At 54.3% G+C, this 27,151-nt stretch overlaps 3 protein-coding genes across 8 annotated transcripts; 2 read left to right on the top strand and 1 right to left on the bottom strand.

Moving 5' to 3' along the window:
• The first annotated feature begins 84 nt into the window (after positions 1–84).
• Positions 85–13,039, top strand: NEURL4 (neuralized E3 ubiquitin protein ligase 4). 3 transcript variants are annotated; one of them, XM_058559857.1, is made up of 29 exons: positions 85–1,403; positions 2,312–2,756; positions 2,974–3,039; positions 3,185–3,483; positions 3,651–3,762; positions 3,854–3,942; positions 4,477–4,549; positions 4,699–4,963; positions 5,214–5,395; positions 5,709–5,794; positions 5,917–6,079; positions 6,174–6,372; positions 6,464–6,540; positions 6,638–6,716; positions 7,085–7,254; positions 7,346–7,477; positions 7,892–8,037; positions 8,150–8,374; positions 8,477–8,575; positions 8,663–8,824; positions 9,019–9,183; positions 9,737–9,895; positions 10,298–10,477; positions 10,618–10,705; positions 10,797–10,904; positions 11,024–11,168; positions 11,335–11,447; positions 11,537–11,702; positions 12,319–13,039. In XM_058559857.1, exons 1-29 carry the CDS (start codon positions 1,122–1,124, stop codon positions 12,521–12,523), a joined length of 4,680 nt encoding a protein of 1,559 aa, XP_058415840.1. In that variant the 5' UTR covers positions 85–1,121; the 3' UTR covers positions 12,524–13,039. The 3 variants fall into 3 exon arrangements, with proteins under 3 accessions (XP_058415840.1, XP_058415841.1, XP_058415839.1); XM_058559856.1 differs by having other exon boundaries at positions 86–1,403; positions 7,085–7,260; XM_058559858.1 differs by lacking the exon at positions 2,974–3,039.
• A 210-nt stretch (positions 13,040–13,249) lies between these two features.
• Positions 13,250–16,242, top strand: GPS2 (G protein pathway suppressor 2). 2 transcript variants are annotated; one of them, XM_058559864.1, is made up of 11 exons: positions 13,250–13,362; positions 13,574–13,736; positions 14,119–14,228; positions 14,308–14,420; positions 14,559–14,638; positions 14,730–14,812; positions 15,174–15,327; positions 15,435–15,524; positions 15,618–15,697; positions 15,786–15,881; positions 16,061–16,242. In XM_058559864.1, the coding sequence occupies exons 2-11, from the start codon at positions 13,643–13,645 to the stop codon at positions 16,142–16,144; spliced, it is 984 nt and encodes a 327-aa protein (XP_058415847.1). In that variant the 5' UTR covers positions 13,250–13,362; positions 13,574–13,642; the 3' UTR covers positions 16,145–16,242. The 2 variants fall into 2 exon arrangements, with proteins under 2 accessions (XP_058415847.1, XP_058415848.1); XM_058559865.1 differs by lacking the exon at positions 13,250–13,362 and having other exon boundaries at positions 13,508–13,736.
• A 205-nt stretch (positions 16,243–16,447) lies between these two features.
• EIF5A (eukaryotic translation initiation factor 5A) lies at positions 16,448–21,944 on the bottom strand. Of its 3 annotated transcripts, none has more exons than XM_058559866.1 (6): positions 21,861–21,944; positions 19,154–19,339; positions 17,774–17,878; positions 17,436–17,567; positions 17,269–17,342; positions 16,448–17,090 (listed from the first exon to the last, which is right to left on the bottom strand). In XM_058559866.1, the coding sequence occupies exons 1-5, from the start codon at positions 21,927–21,929 to the stop codon at positions 17,280–17,282; spliced, it is 555 nt and encodes a 184-aa protein (XP_058415849.1). In that variant the 5' UTR covers positions 21,930–21,944; the 3' UTR covers positions 16,448–17,090; positions 17,269–17,279. The 3 variants fall into 3 exon arrangements, with proteins under 3 accessions (XP_058415849.1, XP_058415850.1, XP_058415851.1); XM_058559867.1 differs by lacking the exon at positions 21,861–21,944 and adding an exon at positions 21,218–21,389; XM_058559868.1 differs by lacking the exon at positions 21,861–21,944 and adding an exon at positions 20,400–20,582.
• Between the last annotated feature and the right edge of the window lie 5,207 nt (positions 21,945–27,151).

The following is a 27,151-nucleotide window of genomic DNA, read 5'->3' on the forward strand; positions in this document are numbered from 1 at the left end:
CCACATAGCCCCGCCCCTTGAGGCCCCGCCCCCACCGCGGAGGGCGGGGGACGCTCGGGCTGAGGGCCGCGTCCCCTCCCCTTCGGCTCCCTGGAGCCGCGGTGGGCGGGATCAAGAATCTATCTATATAGGGACCTCAGGCTGGGAGCCCCTCCCTCTCTGTCCACCCAAAGACCTTCTTTCTTTGTCTGTAGGATTTGTTCCCGCCCTTCTCCCTCATCCCCGCCCTCATCCGAATTGTCCAATCATAGTCAGAGGTCCTGATGCGGGAGCGAGACGACTTAATTGTGACGTCACAATCCTCCAACCGTAGCGCGAGCATCGGGGAGTTGGGCTGGGGCCTTACTAATAGCTCTGGGGGATCTTTTGGGAACGTCAGCATCGTTGCTTGAAACTGCCTTCCAGGGTTTCTTTGGATTTTTTATTCGCGGCTTTAAAATCTAAGAGTTTGGTTGGATTGCAGTTCAAGGTGGGCTTGACTAGAAACAGCGCCAACCTTTTCTCCACCAAAAGTCGGCCCGCTTTGCCTCTCACGAGAGGTGATGCAAAGTGGAGGGATTGCGATACTGCTGTAAGATATATCCGCTCTCGGCGGTGTGGAGGGCAGAGATTTTCATTTATAAAGCTACCAGTTCCCTTCCTTGGGTCTTCCAAACCCCGCTCACACCGCTTTCAAGCGCATAGCGGGAAGGGAAGACGACTCCTCCTCTTGCCGTAAAGCGAACATGTCTAGGTGTTGCCTGGCTTGACGAGGGCGGGGTCGTCGGTGCCGCTGTCGCAAAGCCGAAAGTGTTTGGACGCCAGCACCTCTCCGTCGTAAAGATGCCTGCGGCAGTTGTTTCTCCCACTGTCGCAAAAGCTCCCTGCTCAAGTCTTCACCCTTCTCGGAGCCACTCCGTCACCTCTCCGTGCCGTAAAGCAAACCTGTCGACCCCGTCGTCCTTCTGTTCCCACCGTGGTAGTCTTAGTTCCCTAGCTGCCTAGGGATGCTTCATTGCCCAGCGGTGCCGTAAAGCATATCTGGCCCTAGCCCCTGGTCCTATTCCCTCAGGGAGTCTGTGCACCGCGGTTGCCACGGTGCCGCCAAGCGCGGCTGTCGCGCGGCCCCGGTGTCAGCGGCGATGGCGGCGGGGTCGGGTGGGAGTGGGGGCTCTGGGGGAGGCCCCGGACCGGGACCAGGCGGGGGTGGGGGCCCCGGCGGGAGTGGCCCAGGGCCGGGGTCCGGCGGGGTTCTGGGCAGCGGCGGGGAGCTGCACCCGCGCACTGGGCGCTTGGTGAGCTTGTCGGCCTGTGGGCGTATAGCGCGGCGACAGCAGCCGGGCCAGGAGTTTAACCACGGGCTGGTGTTGAGCCGGGAACCCTTGCGCGATGGACGCGTCTTCACCGTCCGCATCGACCGCAAGGTGCGGAGCTGGGGCCGCGGAACCGAGATGTGGAGGGTGGTGGGAAGGGACCAGAGGGAGACGGAGTAGGACAGCCAGGGTAGCCCACAACACCGGGTATCGAGAGGAAACCGACAGACCTTAGGTCACCAAGTGACAGGCAGAAAGGGAGTCTGAAATAGAAACATTCAGTCTGAAGGAGAAGGAAACAAGGAGAGCTTGAATTTGTTCAAGACCTAGGAGCAGGGAAGGGACAGGGGGCCTCACCCACTGGAATGACTAGGGAACAGACCTCCTGGAACAATTTCTGGGAGATGGAGATTGGTGAGATGTTGGAGATGTGATGGGAGAAGAGAGATAACCAAAGAAAGAACAAACCATGGAAGGACAAACTCACCGGTTGGACTGGAAAGATGCGTGAGAAGACAGAGGGAGGTGTGTGTACTCGTGTGTGATTTAGTGAAGAGGCCTGGCGCACAGAGGTGGAATTTGGGAACATAGTGAATCTGAGTGGAGCCAGAGCCTAGAAGAGAATGATATACAAGAGCAAGGAATAAATATGGGCATGGAGAGCTGTGAATTTGGGTGGTTGAGGAGCCCCAGAGACCAGGGAAGTTAGGGCAGGGGACTGGAGCCAGGGAATTTAGCCGGCATGGTGCGGAAAGGAGTGGTGTCGTAGACACTGAGCACCTAGAGTACCAAGCAGAGTTGCTAAGGGAAACTGGACCCAACAATCCCTGAGACAGAGTCGAGAAAATTACTTATGGGACCGCATCTCTGGATTAGTGTCTCACATCTCAAGAGAGAAAACCCATTTAGCTGTCTGAGAGATGGGAACAGGGGGATGCAGTGGCCTGTGAAATGTTTCCTAATGGTGGGAGACCCATTCATGACCCATCCTGAGTTTCTGTTCACCACCCGTATCATAGGTCAACTCCTGGAGTGGCTCCATTGAGATTGGGGTGACGGCACTGGACCCCAGTGTGCTGGACTTCCCAAGCAGCGCCACGGGGCTAAAAGGGGGCTCGTGGGTAGTGTCGGGCTGTTCGGTGCTGAAGGATGGACGTTCTGTGCTGGAGGAGTATGGTCAGGACCTGGACCAGCTTGGCGAAGGAGACCGTGTGGGCGTGGAGCGCACGGTTGCTGGGGAGCTTCGGCTCTGGGTGAATGGGCGGGATTGCGGTGTGGCTGCCACGGGCCTGCCCACTCGTGTCTGGGCCGTTGTGGACCTTTATGGCAAGTGCACCCAGATCACCGTGCTGCCCCCTGAGCCAGGCTTCAGCCCCCCTTCTCCCATCCCCACACTCCCCCTCGAGCCCTCTGCCCCCCCTGAAGATTCTGCTTTGGCTGAACAGGGGACCTCTGGAGATGAAGGTGAGAACACAGGGCAGTAGTGGAGGAGTGGGGTGGAGGGAATGGCTGAAGGAATGGGGGAAATGTAGTGACAAGTGAGGCTGGGTGTGGGCAGGGACACTCAGACCCCAGAGTCTGTTGAAGGGGAGAGCAGGGGCTAGAGGAGGGGGTCTCCTGGCTGTGGGCCCTACAGCAGGGGCTGAACCCTTATTCCCCTCCCATCCCACCTGGTCCCCAGCCTTCATGGTGTCCCCAGCGCAGGCCCGGCCAGAGACGTTTCCTAACAGCCTTGAGTCGCATAATGGTGAGGGCTACGGGGAGGCCCTGGGAATGGGAGTGGGAAGTGAGGTGGACAAGGGAGGGATCTCAGGAGAGGGGTAGGGAGAGAGGGGCAAGCCTGAGGATGTAGAGCCTTATTTCAGCTTCTTTCCTCTGTCCTACTGCTGCAGACTTTGCCAGCATGGAGCTCTCTGAGGTGGTGAGCAACGCCATCCTGTCTGCCTACAATGGGGGGCTTCTAAATGTGAACCTAAGCTCCCCATCAGCAGGGGAAGGGCTGGGGTCGAGCGGTGCTACCACCTCACCCATCCTCACTTCCAACGACGCCCTGCTCTTTCATGAGAAGTGTGGAACCCTCATCAAACTCAGCAACAATAATAAGACAGCTGAGCGCCGCCGGCCTCTAGATGAATTCAACAATGGGGTTGTCATGACCAACCGCCCGCTCCGGGACAATGAGATGTTTGAGGTGTGCAAGATCCTGGGATCTGGCTAGCACCTCGCCCTCTGGGAGCTAAAGATGGGGCTTGATCCTTGACGCTGGAAGGGTAGGGCCTGGGGAAGAGCCAATGGCTAAGGGTCCTTTCTCTGCATTTACATTCTCTGCCTCTCCCTTCTGCTGTCACTCTACCCAAGATCCGCATCGACAAGCTCGTAGATAAGTGGTCGGGCTCCATTGAGATTGGTGTCACTACCCACAACCCCAACAATTTGGACTACCCAGCCACCATGACCAACTTGCAGTCAGGTACCAGCCCCTGGCAGGGTGGGGGTATGGGCCTGGGGTCGGTGAGGTGAAGGAAGCCCAAACTGTAACCAGGGTGTCGGCTTTCCCCCAGGCACCATCATGATGAGCGGCTGTGGGATCCTGACCAACGGCAAGGGCACCCGCCGAGAGTACTGTGAATTCAGCCTGGATGAGCTGCAGGTGAGGGTGGCCATGGGGTCTGGGCCACTCTCCAGGGGCCCCGATACTCTGCATCCCTGCCTGGGCACCACGGTCCCCTCTGTGACCTAAGGCAAGGCCCTCTATCTTTTGCTAGAAGGTTCCCTCTGAGAAGGCAGGGTTGTCCAGCAGTTAGGCACTCAGATTTTGGAGTCATATAGGTTCGATTCACTTTTCTGTTTGGCCATTTGTGATAGTGACCTGAGGCAAGAACCTTCTCCTCTTTGGTAGTTTCTTCTTCTTTCCCCTTAATGTCTAAAATGAGCCTGTGAATAGGATTTTATAGATCGTCGTGAGCGGTAAACAGTGTGATGTTTATAGGGTGGTGTGACGCGGTGCCTGACTCGCATGGAGCGCTCAGCGCGGTCAGAGACTCACGGGAACCTTTTGGAGCTGTTCCTCTGGGGCGTGGGCTGGTGGGAAGGCTTTAGGATCACTCTGTTCTCACGGTCCCCAGGACAAGTCTGGAGCCTGATTGTGGGTGGATTCCAGACTGTCTTTTTCTGCTTTGGATAGGAGGGCGACCACATTGGTCTCACGAGGAAGTCTAACTCTGCCCTGCACTTCTTCATTAATGGCATCGATCAGGGTAAGGGGAAGCGCAGAGAGGGCCGCTGGGCCAGGGCTTTCAGTGGGGGGGTCTGCACCTCATCCTCCTGCCTCTCTTTGATGCTTGTTCTCCCTAATTTGATTCTTCTCCCCTCACCCCCCCATTCCCTGTGCCTTCCACCCCCATAGGTGTGGCTACCCCACTGACGCCCCCAGTGGTGTATGGTGTGGTGGACTTGTATGGGATGGCAGTGAAGGTAACCATCGTCCACGATAACAACCATAGCGACCGTCTACGCCGGAACAATGCCATCCTGCGGGCGCTGTCCCCTGAGGGTGCTCTGCGCCGTGCCGCGCCTGCTGCCCAGGCAGAACCCGAGCGCCTGCTCTTCCACCCCAACTGTGGGCAGAAGGCAGCCATCACCCACGAGGGACGCACAGCCTTGAGGCCCCAGTATGGCCCACGGGGTGGGGAGAAGCATGCAGAAGGGGCTCTCATAGGATTGGGGGGAGGGGGAGGGAAGTGGGAGGCAGAGAGAATTCTGGTCTGGGGAGTCCTAGACGGAAAAGTGGGGAGCCTCCTGGAGTGTGAAGTTTAGCAGGTTGATTTAGGGCAGTGGGTGTCTGGCAGGCATCGCTAGGCTAAGCTGTGGCATGCTGAGAGTGAGTGTTGGGGTCTCAGTCCCCACTTGCTGTGCCCTCAGTGCCACTGATGACTTCAATCATGGTGTGGTGCTAAGCAGCAGAGCCCTGCGGGACGGAGAGGTGTTCCAGGTGCGCATTGACAAGATGGTGGACAAATGGGCTGGCTCCATTGAGATTGGTGTCACCACCCACAACCCTGCCTACCTCCAGTTGCCCTCCACCATGACCAACTTGCGCTCTGGTGAGCTCCTAAGAAGGGTAGGGCAAGGATAGGGTCCCAGAGAGGAAGCTGTCCCCGAAGCCCTGACACTTGTTCTCCCGCCCCTTGTTTACTTGTCACACTTGTGACAACTCATTCAGTGGCTGAGGAGTGCCTCGTGGACAGGGCCTGTGGCTGGCTTGGGAACTGCAGAGTTTTCTTTCCTTGTTCTGGGAAGAAAGCCGACTGTCAAAGGAAAGGCAGGCAGGGCTGATGGCTGCGGGGAGTAACGTGGGGACTGCTGTATAAAGGAGAGGCACCCTGCTTCCCCCTCATGTCCTCTGCCACTCCCTAGGGACCTGGATGATGACCGGGAATGGGGTGATGCACAATGGGACAACTATCTTGGATGAATATGGGCACAACCTGGACCGCCTCAAGGTGGGAGAGGGGGGGTACCACGGGGGCTCAGCAGTGGGGAGGTAGGCAAGGTGGGGCTGCTGCAGGACCAGCCCAGGCAGGAACTCTGCCTGACTCCTCACTCCAGCCCCCATTCTTCCAAGGCAGGGGACACGGTGGGCGTCGTGCGACGGGAGGACGGGACTCTCCACTTCTTTGTCAATGGGATGACTCAGGGCCCTGCCGCCTGGAATGTGCCCCCTGGCGTCTATGCTGTTGTCGATCTCTACGGCCAGGCAGCCCAGGCCACTATCGTGGACGACGTGGGTGAGGGCCGGGCTGGGCAGGGGCAGGGGGTGGGGTAGCCTTAGGAGGCCTCAGAGACAACTGTAGGCCTGATGGGTGATGTCCACTCTTGCAGAGGTGCCCCCAGTCCCTGAGCCACTCCCTGAGGGGAACAACCAGGTGTCTCCAAGCTCCCCGTCATCAGGGGCTGGGGGCTCCGACCTGCGCTTCCACCAGCTGCATGGCAGTAACGCAGTCATCACTAACGGGGGCCGCACCGCGCTCCGTCACAACTGCCGCAGTGAGTTCAATGACGCCATCGTCATCTCCAACCGGTCAGTACCTAGAGCTTCACGTCCCCACCTTCTTGCTGTCTAGCCTCAGCCACCCAAGTAGAGCCTGTCTGATTGCCACTCTCCCTGGCAGGGCCCTGCGGGATGGAGAGCTGTTTGAAATTGTCATTCAGAAGATGGTGGACCGCTGGTCAGGCTCTATTGAGGCTGGTGAGGGGCACCTGTGTGTGTGTGTGTGCGTGCTGGGGGAGGGGCTGGCTGCCTGTGCCTGGGGGCTCTGCTCTGACCTACCCCTGCCTCCTCCCAGGAGTGACTGCTATTCGGCCAGAGGACCTTGAATTCCCCAACACTATGACGGACATTGACTACGATACGTGGATGCTGAGGTTGGGCTGCCTGCTTTAGGGACCAGCTGGGTGGGGCTGGGTGGAACTGGCTGGGGTGAGTGAGGGAAGCAAGGTTTGGGGCCTATGGTGGCCATGGACAATGACAGACCTAGGGGATCTGGCTGCCCCTTCCCTTCGATTCTGGGAGCCCTCTCCCCCACCACAGGGCTCAACCCTCCTTCCTCTTATGGCAGTTCCTGCTTTTCCCTGAGGGGATCCCAGGGATGTGGGAGATAAGATTAGCCCTCAGACCCCAGGTCAAGACCCCAATCCAAGGCACTGGAAGGTTCTGACAGGCAGAGACTGGGCAGGGACCTGTGTGGGGAGGAAGCTGCGAAGTTGACCTGCCCCTTCTGCCATCCCTCCAGTGGCACAGCCATCATGCAAGATGGTAACACGATGCGCAACAACTATGGGTGTGATCTTGATGCACTGGGCACAGGTGCACGCATCGGCATGATGCGAACCGCCAAGGGCGATCTGCACTACTTCATCAACGGCCAGGACCAAGGCGCTGCCTGCTCAGGCTTGCCTCCGGGTAAAGGTGACTGCTCTGTGGCTCAGCCTGCCACCCTCAGCCCGGCTCACCCCAGGCTATCAGGTTTCTGACCTGATCCTTTCCTACCCAGAGGTGTATGCGGTAGTGGATCTATATGGCCAGTGTGTCCAAGTGTCCATCACCAATGCCACCGGCCCCATGGACAACAGCCTGGCGACTAGCAACACTGCCACTGAGAAGTCATTCCCCCTGCACTCCCCAGGTTCAGCCAGCAGGGAGGGAGGGCGGGCGGGCTCTGCTTGCCTTCTGTGGGCCTGAGGGATAAACAGCTTCCAGGGCAGGGAAGCTGTTCAAAGACAGGCTGGCTGCAGCAGCTGCAGGCCAAGGGGAGGGAACAATCCCTCGTGGGAAGCAGTCAAGAAGAAGAGAGGAGGTTACACCTGGTACACAGAGCCTGCTTCCCTGCTACCAGGGGGCCAGGACACCATCAGCGGGGTATAGCAGGTTTGGGAGTGAGTCTTGGCGGTAGTGAAAAGAGGTGTCAGAGGTCTTGAAGGAGTAATGGCACGTGGGAGCTTTATGTCAACTTCCTGTTTCACTGAAAGCTTTGCCCTGTGTCCTGTCTGAAGCTTGCTGCCCCAATCCTCCCCCTTCCTCCGGTGCCATCTTTCCACAGTGGCTGGCGTGGCTCACCGATTTCACAGTACTTGCGGCAAGAACGTCACTCTGGAGGAGGATGGCACAAGGGCAGTGCGTGTGGCTGGCTATGCTCATGGCCTCGTCTTCAGCACCAAGGAGCTCAAGACTGAGGAAGTATTTGAGGTAGGCTGTGGAAATGTGACAAAGTAGGCTGCTGGGCCCCTGACAACAGGGCCAGACTGCTTTCTACCCTCCTGCCCCTAGCTAACGCCAGCTGGTATTTTCTCTCTTACAGGTGAAAGTGGAAGAGCTGGATGAGAAATGGGCAGGTTCCCTCCGGCTAGGGCTGACCACGCTAGCGCCAGGGGAGATGGGGCCCGGAGCAGGCAGCGGCCCGGGGCTGCCTCCCTCCCTGCCAGAGCTCCGGACTAAGACTACTTGGATGGTGTCCAGCTGTGAAGTGAGGCGTGACGGGCAGCTCCAGAGGATGAACTATGGCCGGAACCTAGAGAGGCTAGGGGTGAAGCAGCTGGCTCCGAGGATAGGGGTGGGGTTGGGAGTAGGGGTGGCAGGGAGAGGTGGGCTGAGCATCTGTCCTTGTTTTGTCTCACCTTGGTCCTAGGTGGGGAGCCGTGTGGGCATTCGGCGGGGGGCAGATGACACGATGCACATCCTGGTAGATGGAGAGGATATGGGGCCTGCAACCACTGGCATTGCCAAGGTAGACCCAAGACCCTTCCTTGGGTTCTGGGAGTGGGACTGAGGTCTTCCACTGATCTCTCACTTCCTGGGTCTTGTGTGCCCCCAGAACGTGTGGGCTGTGTTGGATCTCTACGGGCCAGTACGGAGTGTGTCTATTGTCAGTTCCACGAGACTGGATGAGTCAGAAGGCACCCAGCCTCCTTCCCCCAGCTCAGAAACTGGCAGTGAGGGCGAGGAGGACGACGAGGGCGAGGAGCATGGCCTGGGAGTAAGAGGCTGCAGCAGGGCCTGCTGGAGAAATGGATGGGCAGTTGGTGGGCCATTGGCCACCAGGTCATTTTTGGGTTCTCTGATTCAGTCCTGGATAGGGAGAGGCTTATACACAAGCTCTGTGTAAACTACAGTGGGTAGCTCAGGCCTCACATTGGCAACCCCAGCAGCTCAGTCTCTCCTCCACACCAGGGCCAGAATCAAGTGGCCATTATGCCCACAGCCCTTGAGTTCCTGGAGAACCATGGGAAGAATATTCTCTTGTCCAATGGGAATCGTACAGCTACGCGAGTGGCCAGCTACAATCAGGGCATCGTTGTCATCAACCAGCCTCTGGTGCCCCAGCTGCTGGTCCAGGTGGGTCTCGCCTCCTTATCCCCAGCTCCTCTTGCTCAGGGGGACCAGGGCCAACCCTCCTGGAGAAAGGCCTTTCCAGGTTGACGACAAAGTGGAAAGCAAGCTCCTTGGATGAGCTTCCTGGGCTTCTGTTCATACGCTTTGGTGGGGGTTGTAGGTCAGTTAGCAGGAAGCGCTCACATGGTGACTCGTGAAGGAAGCAGTAGGGAGTGGCTGGGGGAATCCAGGGGAGATGCCTGATCCTATATGTGGGAACAGGGAGGGCTTTCCAGAGGAGGGGGCCTTTCTGCTGTAAACTAAAAGATGTCAGCCAGCTGAAGGAAGCCCTTAGGGACAAGAATTCTTACAGAGGCCACAGCAAGACCAAGGCTGAAAGAGGGAAGAAAACAACTGAGTTTGCAGTTTCAGGTCCCTCCAAGCATCAGGAGGGGCAGCACCCCAGGCTACACTCTGGCAGGTGCTATCTTCCCTCCCTGGCTGGGGTGAGGAGCCTGGTTCTGCTGGGCATCTTTCCAGGAGGCCATGATTGGGGAATAGTTGCCTTCTCCCCCAGGTGCGGATCGACTTCCTGAACCGGCAGTGGACATCTTCCCTTGTCCTGGGAGTCATCACCTGCCCACCAGAGAGGCTCAACTTCCCTGCTTCTGCCTGTGCCCTCAAACGGGCAGCCTGGCTGCTGCGGGGCCATGGGGTCTTCCACAATGGTCTCAAGGTGGGTAGGGAGCAGAGAAAAGGGAGAGGGCCAGGTCTCTGAGTAGGGAGGGGCTGGCCAAAAGAGAGAAGTGGGGCCCCTGGCCTGGAGGTAGGACCACAGGTAGAAAGGGGCACTGTAGTGGGGGGACCCTGTGGTGGGTGGGCAAAGGCATGTGTCATTACCTGGACAGTCTTGGGCTTGCCGCTGCCTCCTGTGTCTCTGCCATGGAGAAGGTGGGGGAAGGGGAGGTGGACTCTGGGTAATTGTCGGAGGGCGAGGGGGCAGGTAGAGCCCAGACAGTGGGCAGGCCTGGAGGCAAAGCCCAGGGACTGGCGATCTGAAGTTTAGTGAAGGGCCACTTTAGTGGCCCCTGCCAGTGGGAGTCTGATCTCTGGCAAGACAGTAGGTCTCTCCTCCCAGATCTATGAGAAGTTTGGGCCAAATCTGGACACGTGTCCTGAAGGCACCATCCTGGGACTGCGGCTAGACAGCTCCGGGGGGCTGCATCTCCACGTCAATGGGATGGACCAGGGGGTAGCTGTGCCAGATGTCTCCCAGCCCTGCCACGCGCTCGTGGACCTCTACGGGCAATGTGAGCAGGTGAGTGGCAAGGGAGGCAGGGAGAAAGGAGTGCCTGGGAGACTGGGCTGTCTGAGGAAAGGAGAAGTCTGGTCCAAGGAGGGGGTCAGCAGGCCCTGGGGGCTGGTCACGCTCTGGCTGACCACCCCTCTCCCCTGCAGGTGACAATCGTGAGCCCTGAACCAGGAACTGCTAGTGGGAAGAGTGCTGGAACCCAAGGGGACATGGAGAAAGCTGACATGGTAGATGGTGAGCCAGCCTGAAGGGACCAGGATCCTACCCCCCCACCCCATACTTCTAGCCACAGCTCCTGTGACCTTTGCCCCCTCTGCTCCCTCAGGTATCAAGGAGAGTGTGTGCTGGGGTCCACCGCCTGCTGCTAGCCCTCTCAAGAGCTGCGAGTACCATGCCCTTTGCTCCCGTTTCCAAGAACTGCTGCTGCTTCCTGGTGAGCCCCCAGTCCCCCAGAACCTGCCTCATTCCCTGGAGATCAGTCGGAAGGAGGCCATGTGGTTGAGACCCAGGGTGGGAGCCACAGCACCAAGTCTGCCACTCACTCTCCTGCAGAGGATTATTTCATGCCTCCGCCGAAGCGTAGCCTGTGCTACTGTGAGTCTTGCCGGAAGCTGCGAGGGGACGAGGCCCACAGGCGCCGTGGGGAGCCTCCCCGGGAATACGCCCTGCCTTTTGGCTGGTGCAGGTTCAACCTCAGGTACATATGGGGCAGGATCATGAGTCTCCCTTACTGTTTTTAGCCCCCTTGAGAAAGGAGGGTCCCAAGAGGCTGTATGGGAAGAAGTGACAAACTTCATGTTTAGGGGATAATCTTGGGGAGCCAGTGACCTTTGTCCAATCTGCCCTATCTGTCCACCTCCTAGGGTGAATCCCCGCCTGGAGGCTGGGACGCTAACCAAGAAGTGGCACATGGCGTATCATGGGAGCAATGTGGCAGCTGTCCGGAGGGTGCTGGACCGAGGGGAGCTGGGAGCAGGTACCGTGGCACCGGCAGAAGCAGGGCAGGTATGGCAGGCCGGGCCTGTGGGCCACGGGAGGGCTGCCCTGACCCACCTCTCTTCACAGGCACTGCCTCCATTCTAAGCTGCCGGCCCTTGAAGGGAGAGCCTGGGGTAGGGTTCGAGGAGCCTGGCGAGAACTGCGCACCTCCTCGGGAGGAGCAGCCCCCTCCAGTGCTGCTTTCCCCCTCTCTCCAATATGCTGGGGCCGAGACCCTGGCATCCAAAGTGCAGTGAGTACACGGGGGTGGGGGCAGGTGGGTGCCAGGGACACTTGGGTCTCCATGATTTGCTTTCTTGTTCCCACCTTGTCTTGCTAGTTCCTCAGTCTCCACCCTAGCCCTTTCTTCACACATTCATTGAACAAATACCACTTATTTTGTTCATTTCACTGAACATTTTAATGTTTTGTTCATTTCATTTCGATGAACAAAATGGGAATCTTGCTCTTGTGGAACTTATGTCCTCTCTTGCTCTAGAATGTTTATGCATAATAAGTATTTAGTATTTTTAAAAGTGACCAGTAAGTACTATGGAAACAAAAAGTAGAGTGGGGTAAAGTGGATCAGAAGTGTGGTTGGAGTGGGCATATTAAATAGGGTAGTCAGGGTAGACATCCTTAAGAAGGTGAGATTTGAGCAAAGGCTTGGAGAAGGAAGTGAGGGAGTTAGCTAAGTAGGCATTGGGAGGAAGACCAGTTCAAGTAGAGAGAATGGCTAGACCCAGGTCTTAAAAGGTGGGAGTGATTCCTAGGACCAGCAAGGCCAGTGTGGTGGTTGCCTTTAGCAAGGGGGAGAGGTGATGGGGGCCAGAGGCCTCACTGCCCTATTTCTGCTTCTTGCCTGACAGATTCCGGGACCCCAAATCCCAGCGGACCCACCAGGCCCAGGTGGCGTTCCAGGTGTGTGTGCGCCCTGGCTCCTACACCCCTGGTCCCCCTTCCACTGCCCTCAGAGAATCTCCTGACCCTCACTTTACCCCAGCCGAACTTGAGTGGGTAACCAAGGAGAAGGGGGCCACACTCCTCTATGCCTTGCTGGTACGGGTGGAATGAGGGGTGAGACCTCACTACTACAAGCACAGTTGGGCCTTGGGCCTGTGGACTCTGAGTGACGACTGCCTCCAACTCATTCCAGTGACCCATGGCATGCACAGGTGCTCAGTCTGGCAAATGCACAGGAGCGTGTAGGCAGGCTCTCAGATTTAGATGGGAAGTGGAGCACATCTCCATGTCCAGGGCGCGAAACACTCCCTCTGAGGTGAGGGAGCTTGTGGGGAGCCCAGCTCCAGGCCCTGGGTAACTCCTCTTCATGCACTGATTTGGGGAACACGACTCCCTATGATTCCCTCCCCCATATCACTTAATTTATTTCCGTTTTTGTTCTTGGTTACTGTGAATCCCAGAGGAGTCTCCCTGTGCCCCACATGAAGCTGCTTTTTCCGGGGGCCACCGGGCGGGAGTGGGGAAGGGCGGGTGCAAGGCAAGATGGGGGCCCTCTGTACAGTTGTTACTGACTCTGATTTCTAAGGAGCCAATAAACACCGTCTCAAAGCACCCGCCTCCGCCTCTCTCTCGCGTGCCCCTCGGAGGATCCCCTGCCCGCTGGGGCTGTCCCCGCTGTGCCCGGCCCCGCCAAATTAGAGGCCCCGCCCGCAAGTCCAGAGCCCGCTTGGGGCGCCCCGCGGCTGGCGCGCGGCCAGGAGCAGCGCCGGCTGAGGCGCAGCGACGGGGTTTGGACGCGACGGGCACCCGTCGCAGGCGCTTCCGCTTTTCCCTCTCCGCCCCACCCGCGAGGCCGGCTGCTGCCCTGACTCCGGAAGGACTCGGGCCAGTTGCCGGATGTGACGCAGCGGCCAAGGCGCGCAGGAGGCCGCGGAGAAAGCAAAGAGAAGGCGGGTAGGGAGGGGCCGGCGCCCGGGGCTGGCGGGGCAGTGGGCGGGGAGCGCCGCGGCCGGAGACTCGGGCCCCGCCCGCGCACGCGGTGGAGCCGCGGCTGTCTTCCGGGCCGGGCTGGGCGGCGGGCGCCGGACACGTGACCGGGGCGGCGGGCGGGCTTCCGCCTGGGCCGGGTGCGGTCCCTTCTGAGCGCCCGTCTGCCCTCAGGCCCGGTCCGAGGTCTGGCAGTCAGTGACAGAGTCGGGCACCCACAGCCCGAGCGCCCCCGGCGGCACCATGCCTGCGCTCTTGGAGCGCCCCAAGCTTTCCAACGCCATGGCCAGGGCGTTGCACCGGCACATCATGATGGAGCGGGAGCGCAAGCGCCAGGGTGAGCCGGGGCAAAAGCGGGTAGACACACGGCCCAGGGCGGTACCGCTACCCCAGGGCTGACTCCGACCCACGGGCCGACCAATGCGCTGGCCGTCGAAGTTAGAGGAGGGAAGGAACAGCCCCGTTGTGGTGGGAGTTGGAGACCAGGTCTAAACTCCAGAACCCTTGAGCTGGGAAGGACCTTGGAGAGCACCTAGAAAAACCTCCCTCTCTCTGTCCCCTGTTGCGTTGATGGGGAAGCCTGTCCCCTCAAGAGGGAAAGAGCCCTTACTAAGAGCATAAAGAAGTATTGGGATAACCAGTTTTTGCTGTTCTTCAATCTCTAACGTTATATTTTAACCACACTGCAACTTGCTCATTCTGCCTGACTCTTTCTCCAGAGGAAGAAGAAGTGGACAAGATGATGGAACAGAAAATGAAGGAAGAGCAGGAGAGAAGGAAGAAAAAGGAGATGGAAGAGAGAATGTCACTAGAGGAGACAAAGGAACAAGTAAGCAGTCCCTTGCTCTCTCCCAGTTCTTCCTTCCCTTAGCTCTCCTGCCTTCATCTTCTCTCCCCTCCCTTCCCAGATCCTGAAGTTGCAGGAGAAGCTTTTGGCCCTACAGGAAGAGAAGCACCAGCTTTTTCTGCAGCTCAAGAAAGTTTTACATGAGGAAGAAAAACGAAGGCGCAAGGAGCAGAGGTGGGATTGGAGAGCTAAAAATAAATAAATAAAATTGGGGGCAAAGTGTAACTGGGATCAGGTAACAAAAGGTCCCTGTTTAATAATGAAAGAGGGAGGACTTGTCTTTGATTTTGACCAGCCTTCCTTTCACTCCAGTGACCTGACCACTCTGACATCAGCTGCGTACCAGCAGGGCCTGACTGTCCACACAGGAACTCACCTCCTCAGCATGCAGGGTGAGGAGTACAGAAACCACTTGTCAGAATGGGCCCTCCTGGGGGTTGCAGCCCCCCATTTCAGCATCATGAAGCCCCTCTCCCTCTCTAGGGAGCCCTGGAGGACACAATCGCCCAGGCACCCTCATGGCAGCTGACAGAGCCAAACAGATGTTTGGACCCCAAGTGCTTACGGTAAGAGGAGGATTGGGTGTCTAGCCTGTTGTTTTTCCCTACTTCCACCCAGACCCAGGCATCCTCCCTGGACCAGTACAGTCATGCGTTGCTTAACGACAGGGATATGTTCTGAGAAACATAATGGAGTGTACTAACACAAACCTAGATAGTATAGCCTACTACACACCTAGGCTGTATGGTGGTGATCTTATGGGACCATCGTCGTATATGTGGTCCATTGTTGACCGAAACGTCGTTATGCAGTACATGAATGTATCAAACACTTAACTGTATAGGGAAAAACGGGGCATACACAAGTCCCTGGAGTTTCTGCTTTCAAGGAGTTTACAGGTAGTGAGTTCTCATCCTCTCTCCTTAGACCCGGCACTATGTGGGCTCAGCAGCTGCTTTCGCAGGGACCCCAGAGCACGGGCAATTCCAAGGTAGCCCAGGCGGCGCCTATGGGACTGCTCAGCCCCCACCTCACTATGGACCCACACAGCCTGCCTATAGTCCTAGTCAGCAGCTCAGAGGTGAGTGGTGGGAAAGAGGGAGGGGGGCTTTTCTCAAGGCCCAGAGGGAGGAGTGTCAGAATCAGGCTAAAGAAGGTTCTAATGGCTGTGCCTCTTGCCTTTCTCAGCACCTTCAGCATTTCCTGCAGTGCAGTACCTGTCTCAGCCACAGCCACAGCCCTATGCCGTGCACAGCCACTTCCAGCCCACCCAGACAGGTGATAACACCCCACGCAGGGACCCCAGTTCTGAGTCCTCCCTTTTTCTTTCCCGTTGTCTACTCATTTCACACACTGCTTTTCCCCACCTAGGGTTCCTCCAGCCTGGCAGTGCCTTGTCCTTGCAAAAGCAGATGGAACACGCTAACCAGCAGACTGGCTTCTCTGATTCAGTGAGTATGGAGCCTTGGGAGGTCAGGGTAAAGGGTTACAGTAAGGGGACCCCCAGGCTGCCTCTGATTCTAACTCTCTTCTCTGCAGTCCTCCCTGCGTCCCATGCACCCCCAAGCTCTACATCCAGCCCCTGGACTCCTTGCCTCCCCCCAGCTCCCTGTGCAGATGCAACCAGCAGGAAAGGTAAGGATTGGTAACCAAACCTGTCAGAACCCCTACACTACCAGGGAAAATAGAATTGGGTAGGACAGGTAGCCCACACCCCTGCTTTTTCCTTCCTCCTTGGGGGTGGTTGTCAGTAAGGGTATGAAGAAAGGAGAATATGCATACTGACAAAGCCCTCCTTTCATCGCCACCACCAGTCGGGCTTTGCAGCAACCAGCCAACCTGGCCCTCGGCTCCCCTTCATCCAGCACAGCCAGAACCCACGATTCTACCACAAGTGACCATCGGATTTTATCTTCAGCCTCACCCCCACCCCCTGCGATGGGTGAGGGTCCCTGGTGTGTCCCAGTCCTAGGCCAATAAAATCTATCTGCCACTGCCCCTGGCTACTACTGTTTGTGTTGCCTCCCACCCGGACTAGGCCAGGCTGCTTGGAGGGTGGCGGGTGGCAGGCAGGTCCACAGTAGTGGGTTGGTTATAATCAACTCACTGGCACAGTTTAATCTATAATCTTTCTGGTCTCCAAATTTACCTTCCAGTCAACAAATACCCATTTAATCCAAAGCAGCAGCTGAGTTGGGGGCTTCATATTAAACTTGTAGTTTTATTCAGGTTTGATTTTAACAAATGTGTCGGGGAGAGAGCCTGCAGGAAAGGGTGAAGCCCATGGGGGCAGGGCCCTCCCAGATGCCTGAGGAGGGGGCAGGTCCCCTCCCCTCTCCTCCTCTTCCCTCCCCATCTAAAGGGATCTGGGGAGAGACAAAGGCAGGGGAGGGGGCTGGTCCCCAGTCTGTGGGGGTGGTGCTTGGGGTCAAGGGCTACGGGGAACAAGAGACCAGACCAGGGATGCGTAGGGGAAGGGCACAAGGACCATTTGCTAGAATCCACAGCTTTCTGATTCCAGATTGAATTTAAAAAAAAAAAAAAAAAAAAAAAAAAAAAAACTAAACCACAAGCAGCACCCACCCCCTCTCCCCCACCAGGGCTGTAGTGCGAGGGGAGAAGAGGAGGGCAGCTTCACCAAGGCCATGGCTTGCTCACTCCTGGCCAAGGGAGCAGGGTGAAGGGCAGGGGCTCCCCGACAGTTTGAGGGGGTGGGGGAAACCAAAATAAAACGTCAAATAAATTGTATAGGAGTTGTCCAGCCAAGGGCCAGGCCAGAGCTGGGCCAGGCTGGGGGAGGGGGCCTCTGCATTCTCGAAGATCACTGCTGCCACCACCGCCACCCTGGTAGGAGAGAGAAACCAGGTAAGACAGGATAAAACCTTCAACAGGAAGAAAGGTGAGATGGAGAGGACCATGCTGGGGGCAGAAAGTAAGCCTGGAACAATCAAGACTAAAGCAACTCTTTGCTGGGGACAACCCAGTGTGTGAAAGGGGCTGGGGGTGAGTTTGTCACACTCACCTAGGAGCCAGTTATTTTGCCATGGCCTTGATTGCAACAGCTGCCTCCTCTGTCATGGCAGACAGCACCGTGATCTGGGGGAGCAAGAGTTATAGTCAGAAGTCTGAGCTCAGAGGAAGAAGCACGAAGAGCAAAGCTGGGCACAAAATAAAGGGGGGGCACCATACCAGGATCTCTTCTCCGCAGTCGTACTTCTGCTCAATCTCCTTGCCAAGGTCTCCCTCAGGTAGACGAAGGTCCTCTCGCACCTCCCCACTGTCCTGGAGCAGTGATAGATACCCATCCTGGATGCCAATCAGCTGGGGGCAGAGAGGGAAGGAAGCTGAAGGTAGGCCCAGGTAGGTTGAGAATACAGGGTCTGATGGACAAATTGGGGTAGGGAACTGCTAATACCACAGACCCTCTCCTGTGATTTCCCTCCTCTCTCCCAGCACAAGCTCTTCCTGTCAATATGTATTACCCCCCACAAACCACTAACCCATCTACACTCAGACCATCTACATACCTGGAAATCATTCCTTTTGATGTTGGGGACATCCATATTATGAGTTGACGGGCAGATATCTTCATATTTCTTCCCAGTAAAGATGTCAATACCAACCAGGTGGACCTGTGTGTATGCATCACATCAAAGAGAAACCCAACCAAGCTCTAGGATGGAGGAGATAAAGGCCCATGTTGTCCCTGGCTGGTGAGGGAAGTCAGACTAGGTTGTTAGGGCAAAGATTAGGGGAGTTGGAATTGAACCAATCAACTTGAGAAAGAAACACTAAAGCCTCTAAAAAAAAACCTGAGGCGAAAAGACCACCATTGAGACCAGGGATGACAGCACCAGGGAAACTGAGGGGCAGGTGTGGAGCAGTCAGTTACCTTGATCTATCAAAACACTAACAGACAAGCGGCTAAGAGCCTAGGGGAGTGGGAGGAGTCTAGGTAAAAGTCTGGAAGAGTTTTCTGGACATCAGCATAAAAGGCTGAGAACTTGGGAAATAACAAAGGTAGAAGGCAAAGAGCTGAGAAAACAGGACAGCACGAGAAAGGAAGAGAGCTGAAGAGAAAAAAGGACTTGGCGGCAATCAGAAAGAACTATGCAAGTGCGAAATAAGGAAACCAGAAAGAACACAAAAAAGGATCTAGACATTAGGGGTAACCCAAGATGAATGCCAAGTCAACAGAAGACAGATTATCAGAGAACAAAACCACAAGAAATCCAACAAGCATGAACCAGATGGAACTTCTGAGGAAAAAGAAAAGTCTCAAGTGATAAAGCACTAGCAAGAATGCTAGGACCCAAGAAAGCAAGGAGGCTCAAAGAACTCAAGGAGCGGGGCAGGGAGCAGCAGTTTGATACTGCATCAGAGATCCAAAGGGAAAGCTGGCACTGGAGAGTGGGGCAGTGGGGTGATGTGGAAGCTCAGAGGTACACCTGGAGCCCCAGCAGGGAAGGCTGCATTCTGTGTTAGGACTGTAGAAACCCTGGGCAAATGATGGAAACAGAGCACCTACAAAGACTCAAAGGAAGAGAGACAAACAAAAAAAAAGGAAGACAGACAGACCAAAAAAGTAAGTCAGGAACAAGGAAGGACCAGCTAACAGCCAAAGCATAAAGGACCAACAAGGGAAGTTAGAGACTCACACAAAGATGGAGAAAGGGAGGGACTACCAGAGAATGATGGGGCACTGGAGGATAACCAAGGAAAAGGCTGAAGGCCGGGGAGCAGATGTAGTAGGTATCCAGGGCTGAGTACTAAATACAAGGAACTGGATGGTAAGAAAAGAACGAAAGGAAGATAGAGAGCTAGGACTAATGACAGCCTGCTGCCAGGAGCCCCATGGGATACAGGAGGTGCAGGGAAGGCAAGACATGCAGAGGTGAAATTCTAACCTTGGCGTGGCCGTGCTTGCCAGTCTTGGAGGTAGACATCTCCACGATCTTACATGGCCGGCCTTTGAGCACCACAAAGCCATTCTTACGTAATGCTGAGCACTGCATCGGGAAGGTGGCTGAGGCCCCTGCATCTCCTGTCTCGAAGTCCAAATCATCTGCCATTTTAAGAGGCTTCGATTCCAACTAGAGTCAAGAAGAGAACTGGGGTCAGCAAGGACGGAGGTTAACAGGGCCTCCAATCTATCCCACTCCTCTCTGGAAACACTGCTTCATTCCCCCTCAGACCTTTATTCCATTACCAACCTAAAATAAAGTCAAAGTTCCTAGATTAAATATTGATTGAAATCACAAATACTTAAGAACTGGTGTATGTATGAAGCGCTGGTGGGAGGAGGAAGAAGCTGGATCCCCACCCCCTAATGAAAGCTAAAGAGGTGGCTTGGGAAAGGAAGGCTCCAGGAAATTAGGATGCCAAATCTCCGAGATGGGCAAAGGCCTAAATCCTGGGAGGGGGAGGACTCAGGTGTTACTTGCCACTGAAACCAACCACCCCTCTCCCCCACATACAACCAGAGCTATAATTAGGTGAGCAGCTATGAGCCAGCAAAAGGGCGGGGCTAATGTGGGGGGGGGGAGATGGTGGAAACCGGAGGACAGGGCCCCACCCATCTGTTACACCCCCCCCACCGCATCCACACACAAGCCAGTCACTGGTACAGGAAACCACAAGGCCTCTTTGGGGGATTCCCGCCTCTCCAACACGCATTTACAGATGCAGCCGAGGGGAAGAAAGTAAAGTTGTTTTCTAACTGATCCCCCTGCCAAACACCTCGATCTCGTTTCCCAAAGGGAACCCAGGAACCCAGCCTCTCCTCGAGGGCCCTCCCACTTTTCCCAGGATGCATCGGTCCTGTCGGCTTTTCAGGCCGGGCCTGTACAGTCAGTAGAAAGTGGGGGAGTGGGGAGTGGTGAATGACAATAAAATGAAAGCAAAAAGCTGGTAGTAGTAAGTAGTATAAATTATACTAAGCTAGAAGAGTTAAGGACTCTAAAACCAGGAACTCCCAAATCAGACACAGCGAAGAAGACAGTGACAAGGTGAAAAGCACCCAGCACAGCGGGGAACTCATCTGCCCTGGACTTTAAGGTGCCGTCGGTACAACCAAGAAGAGTTGGGCTCGCGTCCAATCGCCCTCGGTTTCCCCATTTCTCTGGTCTCCCAGCCCAGAAAAGTGCCACTTACACCTGGCTGGCAGCCTCACTTCATATAAGGATTGCGGGAAAGTTCCACGGGCCCATGAGGTGGGGGAGTGCTAACATATGCCAGCAGCGGGCTCTCGCGGGTGATCAAGATCCGGGCCTCGGGCTTCTCACTCTCCTCCAAATTCCAAGCTCCCTTAGGCGCCCGCGAGGACCAGCTCTCCACGCGCTGGGGGTTGCCGGCTCCCGCCCACCATGTGGCCGCCCGGGGCTTCCGGTGGCCGTGATCTGGGGGGAGGGGTCCCCGCGCTACCATGAGGCCCCCGTCCACGTTCGGCCATGCGGCCTCCGACCCCGAGGACAGCCTCTCGTGGGGGGCACTTCCGGTGCCGAGGCCGCCCCCTCCTCAAAGGCCGGAGCCACGCCGCCTCCCCTCCCCCCCGCCGGCCGCCAACCCCCCTCTACATGCCCTCTCACCGAATGGCCCCCTCCCCCACCTCACGTGGCCGCGCGGCGCCCGGTTCTCAACGGCCCAGGTACCCTTGCCCCGGCGGGCCGATCCGGCCCCCGGCCCTCGTCTTGGCGTGGCCGCCCGGCGGCCTCTCCCGCGTGGCCGCCTCGCGGCTCGCCGTCCCCCGCCCTGCGTCGCTCCAACGTCACCCGGCCGGCCCCAACCGTCACCCCGCGCGCCAACCGGGACGCGCGGCCGCGCCTCTCCGCAACTCGCGTCGCTCGCCGACCGAACCCCGTGTGGCGGCGGCCGCAGCTCCCCTCTGCCCCCTCCCCGACCCCCGCGCAGTTCCATCTCTATGCCCAGGCCCAAGCCAAGGTTCCGCGCACGCGCGCCCTGCCCGCTCTCACCTCGCGCGAACGCACTGACTCAACCCCGTCCGCACGCCGCGAGCCCAACCGCTGCCTCCGAGCCCGCTGCCGCCGCCGCCGCCGCCGCCGCCTCTACCCCCGCCGCCGCTGCTGCACACGGGTCTTAGTACGCAGGCGCCGACTCCCCACTGACCAACCAAGCAGCCCTGTGACAGCCGCGCAAGCGTGCTATCTATCTCCTCCGCCCTCCACCCCCGCACTGCGCAAGCGCACAGACCCTCCCCGATCTCCACCCTCCCTCCCACCTGCCCGTCCAATGACGCGCTTACGTGACCCCGCCCCTCACAAATCCTGAGCTCTTCCCACCGGTAGGCAACGCGCAGGCGCACCCGGTTTTTTAAGCCTTTCAACCTCCTCTTCCCTCCCGGTGATAGACCACTAGCCCTACCGGGCAGTCCTTGCGCCTGCGCAGTAAAGAGCCCTGCACTCCACACCCTCTGAAGGAAACGCCTCGGCCTCAAGGCGCATGCGTGTTGGGAATCCTGACCGCCCCTTCCACCTCAGACGTCGTCTGTACGCCGGGAGTTGAAAAGACCACGCCACGGTATCGCTTGTCTTGTCTAGAACGCATGCGTCTTAGGAAATGCCCCACCTCGGCTTTAACTGGACTTAAACGACTCACACGTTTCAGAAAACTTGCACTGTAGGTTGGACCCCTTGTCTCAAAACCCCTCCGCCCGGTTCCACACATGCGCAAGAGATCTCTTTCCGCTCCACTCTTCTAGAGCGCTAGTGTAGTCGGGTTACTACCCATCTCAGCTTCACTTCTCTAAACTATACGCCTCTGCTCTGCCATAGAGTTTCACCCAGGAAGATAGAGCGGTCCTGTCCCAGCCACCATCTTGTTTAAACCTTCGGTCCGTACTGGTCCTTGTGGCTTCTATAGAGGGCTTTCTGCCTCTGAATCCTAAACAATGAGATTTACATGGCATTTCCCTTTTTTCCCAACTGTTCTCTGCGGTCTCCAAAACAATTGCGAACAGCCTTAGGAAAAATTCTCTATGAAGAATTAAACTCCACTGACATTCTCTGTATCATAGAAGATGACCCTGAAGCTGGAAACAAGCTACCTCTCGGAATGTATTTCCCTGGCCCTCATTCTACGGAAGAAAGTGGCTTCTTTTCCTGAAACTTTGTAGTCTTCTCCCTCCGGTTCCTAGGTTTCCAGCACTATCTTCATGGCTACCTTGTTTGCGTCAGTAAACTAGGTGGACAACAGTGCTGTGGAACAAGACAGCAACTAAATATCTGGGCTTGGACTCTAAAACCCTGAATCTACTTCCTGTTTGGTTTAAGAATCCTGTGATAGGGTAGAGTGAACTGCAAACACTAGGTTGGATTACCTCACTTATGTAGCAAACTATGCTATCAGTCCCAGCTCCTTCCATTCAATTTTCTGAAATTTCTGCCCTTTCCTTTGTTAAAAATAAAAATTATAGGGTGCATTGTTTGAAAGTTCAATTTCTGCTCTTCTCAAAGATGTATTGTCCATATGATCCAGCAATTCCTCTCCTAGATATATACCCAAAATAATTAAAAACAGGTACTCAAACAAATCCTTGAGAATATTTACAGCAGAGCTATTCACAGTAGCCAAAAGGTGGAAACCGAATATCCATCAACAGATGAATGGATAAACAATTATGGTATATACATGTAATGGAATATTATTCAAACACAAAAAGGAATGAAGTATTAATACACGCTACAACTAGATGAATTTCAAAAACATCATGCTAAGTGAAAGAAGCCAGACACAAAAGGTCACATATTCTATGATTGCATTGTGCAATATCCGGAATAGGTAAATCTACAGAAACAGAAAGCAGATTGATATTTGCCAGGTGCCGACGGGGAGGGGAATGGGGGTAACTGCTTAGGGGGCATGGGGTTTGATTTTAGAGTGGTGAAATGTTTTGCAATTGGATAGAGGTGGTGGTTGCACAACACTGTGAATGCACTAAATGCCACTGAATTGTTCATTTAAAAATGGTTAGTTTTATGTGAATTTCACCTCAATTTAAAAAACTCTGGGCCGGCCCCGTGGCTTAGCGGTTAAGTGCACGCGTTCCGCCACTGGCAGCCAGGGTTGGGATCCCGGGTGAGCACCGACGCACCGGCCATGCTGAGGCTGTGTCCCACATGCAGCAACTAGAAGGATGTGCAACTATGACATGCAACTATCTACTGGGGCTTTGGGGGAAAACAAAAAGGAGGAGGATTGGCAATAGATGCTGCCTCAGAGCCGGTCTTCCTGAGCAAAAAGAGAAGGATTAGCACGGATGTTAGCTCAGGGCTGATCTTCCTCACCAAAAAAAAAGTGGAAACTACTCAAATGTCCATCAATTGATGAAGAGATAAATAAAATATGGTATATCTATACAACGAAATATTATTCAGCAATAAAAAAGAACGAAGCACTGGGTACATGTTACAACATGGATGAACCTTGAAATATTATGCTAAATGAAAGACAGTCACAAAAGACCACATAGTATACAATTCTATTTACATGAAGTGTCCAGAATAGGCAAAACTATAGAGACAGAAAGTAGATTAGTAGTTGCCTAGTGCTGAGGGGTTAGGGGAAAGAGGGGTGACTGCTAATGGGTATGGGGAAATTGGGAGAGGGTGTCTTTTGGGGTGATGAAAATGTTCTAAAATTGATTGGAGTGATGGTTGCACTCTTCAGATATTAAAAAACATTGAATTATACACTTTAAGTAATTCAATTGTATGGTATGTGAATTATATCTCGATAAAGCTATTACTTAAAAAATATATTGTCATCTTTGTATGATAGTACGTACTGTGCATAATGTGACAGTCTTAATTGGTTCATTTCTCTGAGACATTGGTAAAGTGTCCGAGCTGAGCAAAGGCACAACTACATGATAATTAAAGGAGGCTGAGTGACAACCACCCCCAAGAGCTTCCATTCAAAATAGAAGAGGCACAAATAAACTTGATGGAAGACTAAAGCATACACACTCAGAGAAGGAGAGGGGCCAAATACTGTATAGTACTGTAGAGTGATGAGATAGTCAGTACCTGGGAGAACCACAGCAGCATTGCATCTATGGAGTCACCACAGTCCAAAGCAGAGTCCTCAGTTCTGTAAGCCCCAACAATTTATTTTGCCAATCAAGTCAATTCTTTAGGGAAACTTTTCGACCTACCAGACTAAGTCAGCTTCTCATATTATATGTTCTCATAGCAAACATTATAGCATTTATCACAGATTGCTGATATTTATTTATTTGTGTAATTGCTTTACTAATGTCTTGGTCTCCTTCATTAGAACATAACCTGTATGGTGATGGGTTGTAATTAGTATTTTGGTGGTGAACATGATGTAATCTATGCAGAAATAGAAGTATAATGATGTCCACCTGAAATTTTTACAATGTTATAAACCAATGTTATTGCAATAAAAAAAAAACTGAAAAAAAAAAAAACGAACATAACCTGTATAAGGACGGGAACCCGTCTGTTTTGTTCACCATTGTGTCCCCAGCTCGTAGAATTGCGCCTGGCAAATATTTGGTACATTGTAAATATCAATTTAATGTTGAGTGAAGGTACACCTGACTCAAGCTAACCAGACTCACAATAGATTGATGAGGAAACGGCAATATCAACTTATTTGTAAGTGAATTGAAATGGCCAAGGGCAAAAGAACATCTATGTTGGCTGGTCCCTCTGCCCATTCTTTCCATAGGAAAATATAAGTGGAATGATACAAAGCCAGTTAAGGAGCCTTGAAATCAAGGCAAGGGAATTAGCTGCACTTCCTCCATGACTAGTACCATACAGCTCTAAGAACATAGTGCGTTTATCTTCAGCGTATAAAAGGCCTATCTGTCTCCTCTTCAAAAAGAATCCTGGAGGGGGCCGGCCCCATGGCTTAGCGGTTAAGTGCGAGCGCTCTGCTGCTGGCAGCCCAGGTTCAGATCCCGGGGGCGCACCGACACATCACTTGTCAGGCCATGCTGTGGTGGCCTCCCATATAGAGTAGAGGAAGATCGGCACGGATGTTAGCTCAGGGCCAGTCTCCCTCAGCAAAAAGAGGAGGATTGGCATGGATGTTAGCTCAGGGCTGATCTTCCTCACACACACACAAACACACTAGATAAATAAATTTTAAAAAAAAGGGCCGGCCCCGTTGCTTAGCGGTTAAGTGCGCGTGCTCCGCTACTGGCGGTCCAGTTGGGATCCCGAGCACGCCGATGCACCGCTTCTCCGGCCGTGCTGAGGCCGTGTCCCACATACAGCAACTAGAAGGATGTGCAGCTATGACATACAACTATCTACTGGGGCTTTGGGGGAAAAATAAATAAATAAAAATTTAAAAAAAGAAAAAAGAAGTTTCTTTCTTGAGACTTGATTCAAATACAATTGATCAGATTCCATCTCGTCTTAATGACATTCACATTCCTTTCCCACCTTCTTAGGTTACACTCATTCACAAAATTAGAATTCAGATATTCTTGAAAAACTCTCCAGCTGCCCTTCTATAGATTTTCAATGGCTTCGGATGATATCCTATCTCAATTATTATTTCCTCATTTCTTTCTCAGAGGGTAACAGTTTAGGGGCACCCATATTCTGCTGAGAAAGAAGTTTGCCAAATGAATCTATGTCTGTTCTGGTAGACTTTTCTGATAGACTTTTTTTTTTGTTTGGTGAGGAAGATTAGCCCTGAGCTAACATCTGTTGTCAATCCTCCTCTTTTTGCTGAGGAAGATTGGCCCTGGGCTAACATCTGTGCCCATCCTCCTCCACTTTATATGTGGCACGCTGCCACAGCATGGCTTGATAGGTGGTGCATAGGTCCGTGCCCAGGATGCGAACCCGCGAAGCCTGGGCCACCGAAGCATAGCGCGTGAACTTAACCACTACGCCACTGGGCTGGCCCCTCTGGTAGACTTTTAAAACCTTCTATTTTGAAATAATTTTAGATTTACAGAGAGTTGCAACAATAGTACGAAGAGTACTTTAAGGAACACCAATGAAAAGTTTTGAATGGAAATCAATGGTGTGGTGGAGGCTGCTTGCACATATAGCCTTATAAGAACCAATTGTGTACATCTCTTAACAACTCCATGTTCAATATTGTCTTATTGGTAGCTTGAAATTGGCCATGGTGGAAGTATTTACACCATGGAAACTGGCAGATGCTGCAAATCAGGGTCCCCTACCCAGAGCTGGTTGTTAAACATTTAGCAGCACACCACTGGTAGGGACCACTGATGGGGAAGGTGGTTCCAATGTATACAAAGTAAGGTTAGATCAGGATAGTCCAGCAATAGTGTGAGAGATGGGTTGAAGGAGTGATAAACTGGAGGTAAGAAAGCCCTTGAAAGCTGTCATGTGGTTCAGATAGCAAGCAATGAGGGTTTGGACTAAGGGTTCCTGGAGAAAGCAGAATTTTAATAACTGGACCTTTAAAAATGGGTGGAATTGGGGAAAAAGGTAGAAAAAGGAGTAAAGAGCATTCCAAACCATGGGAACGGCGAGAGCAAAAGTATGGAGGAAGATGTGTAGAGTGAAGAGAGAAGGAGTCGTGTCAGTGGTTGGGGGTGGAGGGCAGAGATTGTAAATGAAAGGTAGAGGAGGAAGGGAGGCCTGGACCAGATCATGGAGTCTTGAATCTGTGCAAAGGAGCAGGGTGTTTTTTCTGTAGGTAACAGAGAGGCAATGCCAGTCACTGATGTGGCTGGCCTCTAGAAAGCTCATACCAGCCATGGGTGACAGGAGAGCAGAATGAATAGGTGTAGCACAGAGGATTTTTAGGGCAGTGAAACTATTCTGTATGATGCTACAATCGGGGATATATGTCTTTATAAACTTGTCCAAACCCGTAGAATGTACAACACCAAGGGTGAACCCTAATGTAAACTATGGACTCTG

Source organism: Diceros bicornis, chromosome 18 (assembly GCF_020826845.1).
Source record: "Diceros bicornis minor isolate mBicDic1 chromosome 18, mDicBic1.mat.cur, whole genome shotgun sequence".
In the NCBI taxonomy this organism is placed as follows: Eukaryota; Metazoa; Chordata; class Mammalia; order Perissodactyla; family Rhinocerotidae; genus Diceros; species Diceros bicornis.

Excerpts from the sequence above, each read along its gene's own strand:
- NEURL4 (XM_058559856.1), top strand. The coding sequence starts at position 1,122 with ATGGCGGCGGGGTCGGGTGGGAGTGGGGGCTCTGGGGGAGGCCCCGGA. Across the intron at positions 8,576-8,662 it reads CAACCACTGGCATTGCCAAG|AACGTGTGGGCTGTGTTGGA; the intron begins GTAGACCCAAGA and ends GTGTGCCCCCAG. Across the intron at positions 8,825-9,018 it reads GCGAGGAGCATGGCCTGGGA|GGCCAGAATCAAGTGGCCAT; the intron begins GTAAGAGGCTGC and ends CCTCCACACCAG.
- GPS2 (XM_058559864.1), top strand. The coding sequence starts at position 13,643 with ATGCCTGCGCTCTTGGAGCGCCCCAAGCTTTCCAACGCCATGGCCAGG. Across the intron at positions 14,421-14,558 it reads CGAAGGCGCAAGGAGCAGAG|TGACCTGACCACTCTGACAT; the intron begins GTGGGATTGGAG and ends CTTTCACTCCAG. Across the intron at positions 15,882-16,060 it reads AGATGCAACCAGCAGGAAAG|TCGGGCTTTGCAGCAACCAG; the intron begins GTAAGGATTGGT and ends CGCCACCACCAG.
- EIF5A (XM_058559866.1), bottom strand. The coding sequence starts at position 21,929 with ATGTGTGGAACCGGGCGGAGGGGTTTTGAGACAAGGGGTCCAACCTAC. Across the intron at positions 17,568-17,773 it reads TCAAAAGGAATGATTTCCAG|CTGATTGGCATCCAGGATGG; the intron begins GTATGTAGATGG and ends CTCTGCCCCCAG. Across the intron at positions 17,343-17,435 it reads ACTGCGGAGAAGAGATCCTG|ATCACGGTGCTGTCTGCCAT; the intron begins GTATGGTGCCCC and ends TTGCTCCCCCAG.